Source organism: Watersipora subatra, chromosome 6, assembly GCF_963576615.1.
Source record: "Watersipora subatra chromosome 6, tzWatSuba1.1, whole genome shotgun sequence".
Classification (NCBI taxonomy): domain Eukaryota; kingdom Metazoa; phylum Bryozoa; class Gymnolaemata; order Cheilostomatida; family Watersiporidae; genus Watersipora; species Watersipora subatra.
This window is the reverse complement of record NC_088713.1, coordinates 55376543-55382201: the sequence shown is the minus strand read 5'-3', so window position 1 is coordinate 55382201 and position 5659 is coordinate 55376543. Positions and strand designations below refer to the sequence as shown.

Here is a 5659-nt window from a genome sequence, read left to right as displayed (position 1 = left end):
TGATAAATGGAAAATAGATAAGTTGGACAGTCAGAACTATCAGACGTGGAAGTTTCAGATGAAACACATTTTGCTGGTAAAGGATCTGTACGATATCGTGGATGGTACTGAGAAAGCACCAGAAGGTTCGGCTGATCAAGCGCTGAAAACTGCTTTTACATCCAGGTATCGTAAGGCTTTCTCAGTAATTGCTCTGTCTGTTAGTACTAGACTTATCTACTTAATAACAGATACAGAAGCACCTGATGTAGCGTGGAAGCGGCTTCAAAACCATTTTGAACGCAATACGCTAGCAAACAAGTTATTTCTTAAGAAACAATATTTCAGAACAGTAATGAAGGAGGGTACACCTGTAGAACAGCACTTGAAACACATGAAAGGACTTACAGATAAACTCGCCGCTATCGATGCACCAATTTCTGAAAAAGATCAAGTAGTCACGCTCTTAGGCAGCCTTCCAAACAGCTATGCTCATCTTGCAACAGCATTAGAAGCAAGAGTAGACAACTTGAGTCTTGAGTTTGCCCAGCAGTCATTGATAAATGAAGAGTTGAAACGTAATGAGCGAAACTCAAATGAATCTAGTTCTGCCAGTGCATCTGACTCTGCATTAGGGTCAAGAAAGCAGCCTAGAGCCAGAAAACCTATTACTTGCTACAACTGTAATGAACCTGGGCACAAGTCACCAGAATGCTCAGAGGACAGACGCCGACCGAACGCGCAGTTAGTAAGTGAATGTAGAAAAACTGTATGTGAAAGTGACAATGACTGTGTAGGCAATGAATTTACATTTATCACTCATCATGGCAACACATTTTCATTGCACAGTAGCTCACCCTGGCTAATTGACTCTGGAGCGTCGTGTCATATGTCACCTAACAGGGAAAGTTTTAATAGCTGCAAGAAGCTAGAACAGATAGAAATGGTCAGCTTAGGTGATGGTCAAACAGTTGAAGCTGTGGAAGTTGGTACTGTAAAAGTGATGCTAAAGCTCAATCGTAGAGTTCAATGTGCAGCTATATTTTACAATGTACTTCATGTCCCTCAGCTAGCTAGCAATTTATTTTCAGTTCAAGCTGCCACTAAGAAAGGCTACATCGTTCAGTTCGGCCATACTCGATGTTGGATTAAAGATGCTAATGGTCGAGTTAGGGCCAAGGGATCACTAGCTAATAAGCTGTTCAGTCTAGACTGTGCACAAACTGAAACTCGATACGCAAACACTGCTAGCGCAGAGATTTGGCATCAACGTCTAGTACATGTGAATGACTCTAATCTAGAAAAACTGAGCAAAGGAAATATAGTCTGTGCAACAAGCTTATCTGCAATGAACATTTCCTTTTGTGAAAGCTGTGCTGAAGAGAAAATGACTCGTGAACCCTTCAAACCTGTGGGAGATATCAAGGCTACCCGTAGGCTAGAGCTAGTACATTCCGACGTTTGTACAATGGAAACAGAATCAATTGGAGGTAACAAATATTTTGTTACTTTTATAGATGATTTTTCTAGATGCTGTGCTGTGTATTATCTTAGAAACAAATCTGAGGTACCTGAGAAGTTCAAAGAGTTTGAAGCATATACAACCAACCAATCTGGAGAAACCATTCAAACACTGAAATCAGATAGAGGTGGTGAATACTTGTCTCAAGAATTTACTGACTATTTGAAATCTAAAGGTATTCATTATGAACTCACATCAGCCTACTCACCAGCACAAAATGGTGTTGCCGAGCAAATGAATAGAACTCTGTGTGAAGCAGCACGTTCAATGTTGTGCCATGCTAAATTGTCAAAGCAATACTGGGCTGAGGCCATTTCTACTGCTGCCTACGTTAGAAATCGGCTTCCCACTTCTTCACACAAGAATTATCTCACACCGTATGAGAAGTGGTTTGAACGCAAACCCAACATAGACAATCTAAGGGTGTTTGGATGTATTGCTTATGCTCATGTTTCAGATCAACTACGACAGAAAATTGACAAGAAGTGCCAGAAGCTAAGGTTTATAGGATACAGCAAACAGTCAAAGGCATACCGCCTGCTTGATGAATCGACTGGTAAAGTCACTACTAGGCGAGACGTGGTATTTGATGAAACAAACTTTACAAACACTGTTAAACCATCATGTGACCGATATACAAAGCAGAAATCTATTGTTGTTGATCATTCAGTAAATGAACAGACAACTCCTAACTTCTCTGGGCAATGCATTGGTGAAGAGCAACAGCGACGCTTATCTACTCGCAAACGTAGACCTCCAATTCACTATGGAATTGATGAGTATGTAAACCAGGCTCAACATGTCAAAACTATGTGGGAGTGTTGAATATATACTAGTTGTCGATGTTGACCAGTCATTATCTTGTATTTGTATATAGCTCTTGTCAGACTCTTTGTTCATATTGGCTTACTCATCTGTTATGGGATTCTTATGTAATAATCCTTTTACTCTCTTGTCACACTTATGTAGTAAGTCAGTTGCTGTTTAGCTTTCAAATATACAAGAATAACAAAAATTGGGTAACTGTAATATCTAGTAAAAATTTGATGTTTGAAGCAAACGATGTCTTATATGAAAGCTAGAAAAAAAGCAAATCTCACTTTGTTATGAGCATATAGAGTAACAGTAATAATTATACTCAATAACTGTAGTAGTTCAACAGTCTTTAGGATTATGATTTTCATCAGCCAAGAAGATCCGCAAAATCCAAATCTCACGAGGATTAAGTGATCATGAAAATAAACTTGCCGATGCAAGAATGCTGGTTTTTGTTAGGCGCTAACAATAAGCTTTTACATTGGAAGCATCTCAGAGTGTTCCTAAATTAGCTCATTCAAGAGAATAAACATAACTGTTCTCTAGTTTATTATTTTAACTTTTGTTAGTCACAACTAGTCTAGTTTGTTCATGTTTATGCTGTACTGCAGAGAGTTGGAGTAGAATACTTGAAGTCTAATGAATTATAGAAAAGTATCTGTCACACCTGAAGATGGTCAAACCAGAGGCTGTGTGAGATTGATCCATTTAACTCGGCTATAGATAAATATAGTTGGTGTATTCCTTCAGATATATACTGATTGCCTTTTGGAAAAAACTGAAAGAACAGCATCAGTTTTTCACAGTGCAATAAATCATAAATATACAGTGCCAGAAAAATGTAAAAGATTTAATTGATGTCATGTTATAGTAGACTCTGTGTTAAAAGCACTCAAATTTGTACCTATTAAATGTAAGTCAACAGTTACACTATATAGTACCACTTCTGCTCTTAGTATAATGTGTTATTATGATGTATATGCACACCCTTGGGCATTGGAGTCATAAACTAGCACAGAAATTACATGCATTGTATTATACGACAATGCAGATTATAGATACATAAAACACGAACTCATCATGTGTATTGTATAGAGATACCTGGAAGGGGTATGCCTAGCTTCCTCAGAAATAACTGGTTGACCTCTGATCTCCTTGATCATAGAGTAGCGTAAGGCATAGACTAAGTTCTTTTAGAAAAAGAGTAGATGTGCTAAAACATCAATGAGAATGAGTCACAGTCTATATTTCACAGAAAAAATATTCTGCTTCATATATACAGCTTCTTAGCATGCCTAATTTAAATCATTATACAGTCATCACCTTTAAGCTTTATACAGTTAACACCCTTGACCTTAAATATAATTTAATTGATTTACAGAACATTTGAAACTATTTCACTAAAATGTCACTATAGCTTCAAATTATGCAAGTTTAAGAAATCACTCAAAATTAAAATTATAAAGAAAAGTCAACAGAAATGCAATATGTGTTTATGAGCAACAACTATGAACAAATCAGGACTCACTTCTTGTCGGAGACTAGGCCGCAGAGATTCCCATCCAGAGGGAATTCCTTCTGGGGGATTTTTAAACATACAGGGAGAACAGAGAGGTGTTTGACTTCTATATTTTTTGTATCCTGTAGTGTAAGCTCGAGTGCCTTCTTTTAACAGTTTCCACTTTTAACCATAAGTAATACTAGTAAACTGCCATGATGAAATTTTTTAGCTACATCCAGGCCCGAAGCCTTTGCTTATAGAACAATTAGGGAACTAGGGGAATTCCCCTCTGGTTGGGAACCCCTGTAGTATGATGTTCAGTAGTGCCGCAATTCTATTGGCTTCTTGTACCAAGGGATAGTGGATATTAATAACAGTAATTACTCAACATTCAACAGGGTAGCTGCAGTAGGGCACATTCTGATTTTCATCAGGCCAGTATATATTATATAATTTGCATTTGTGTATTTTTTGGTGCGCATGAGTGTGTAATATTGTTCAAACTACAGATTTCATGTTAAAATATGGCCTAAATATTGAACTAATAATAACTTTCATAACAGAATAAGCACTAGCAAAAAACGAAAGTATGATGCGAGCTACATGCAACATGGACTTCAGTGTCTAGTTAGCAACGATGAAGCAAAGCCACAATGTATGTTATGCATAAAAGTATTGGGTTTTGATTCAATGCGACCCAACAAATTGAAGCATCATCTCTATTCAGTACATTCCCAACACATAGCAAAGGATCAAAACTTCCTTGAGCGACATGGAAAACAGATCATGTGGATGAGGCTAGACACGAGTGGGGCTTTTCATGAATCAAACTCCAAACCGCTGTAGGTCTCGTACAAGGTAGCATATGAAATTGCTAATCAGAAAAATCCACATACTATCGGAGAAGATTTAATAAAGACAAGTACACTGATGTTGGCAGAACTTATATTGGGAAAGGAGGCTGGGAAGGAGATGGCTGCAGTGTCTTTGTCTAATAACACAGTGCAGAGAAAGATTAGCAACATGGCCAATGACATTAAAGATCAGGTTGTCCAACAGATAAAGTTATCTCTATTTGGACTTTTTGCTATTCATGAGCTGGATGAGTCAACTGATATAGCTTCTTGCTCGCAGCTAATAGTGTATGCTCGCTATGTACACAATGAAGAAATAAAGAGGAATTTTTGTTTTGTGTACTCCTGGAATCCACAACCAAAGCTAAAGACACTTTTGGTGTTGTCTCCAACTTTTGTCGTTGTCTCCAATGTTTTCAGCTGTTTCCAGATCGGGCACCAGCTATACTAGTCACAAGATCAGGCTTTCAAGCTCTTGTAAAAAAGTGTCACCTGATGTAAATAGCACTCACTGTATGCTGTGCTGGCGTGCACTGGCAGTTAGAACCCTTCTTTCATCACTCCTCATTGTCTTACAGAAGAAAATCGAATTAATTAACTACATAAAGAGCAATGCACTGCACACAAGGCTATTTAAGGAACTTTGCAAAGACATGGATGCTGAGCATCAAACACTTTTGTATCACACAAATTTATGTTGGTTATCAAGAGGTAATGTCACAGCTCGAGTTTTCAGCCTCCAAAATGAACTGATATTGTTTAACGAGCTACAAGGAAAAGAGAGTTTCCATTAAAATCTTACTGACAACTACTAGATTATTCAGATCGCATACCTAGTAGATATTTTTGCACAGTTTAATCAACTAAATCTGAAAATGCAGGCTCCTAATACTGACATGATTAAATTTATCAACCAGCTGAATGCTTTTCAAGCAATGCTGATGAGCTGGAAAAGGAATATAAGTCTGCTGTGGAAACGTTGCAATG

The 5659-nt window shown here is 37.7% G+C and overlaps 1 protein-coding gene across 1 annotated transcript; it reads left to right on the top strand.

Moving 5' to 3' along the window:
• Nucleotides 1-3825: 3825 nt before the first annotated feature.
• LOC137398376 (protein FAM200C-like) lies at nucleotides 3826-5123 on the top strand. Its single transcript, XM_068084485.1, has 2 exons — nucleotides 3826-3933; nucleotides 4665-5123. The coding sequence occupies exons 1-2, from the start codon at nucleotides 3826-3828 to the stop codon at nucleotides 5121-5123; spliced, it is 567 nt and encodes a 188-aa protein (XP_067940586.1).
• The last annotated feature ends 536 nt before the right edge of the window (nucleotides 5124-5659 follow it).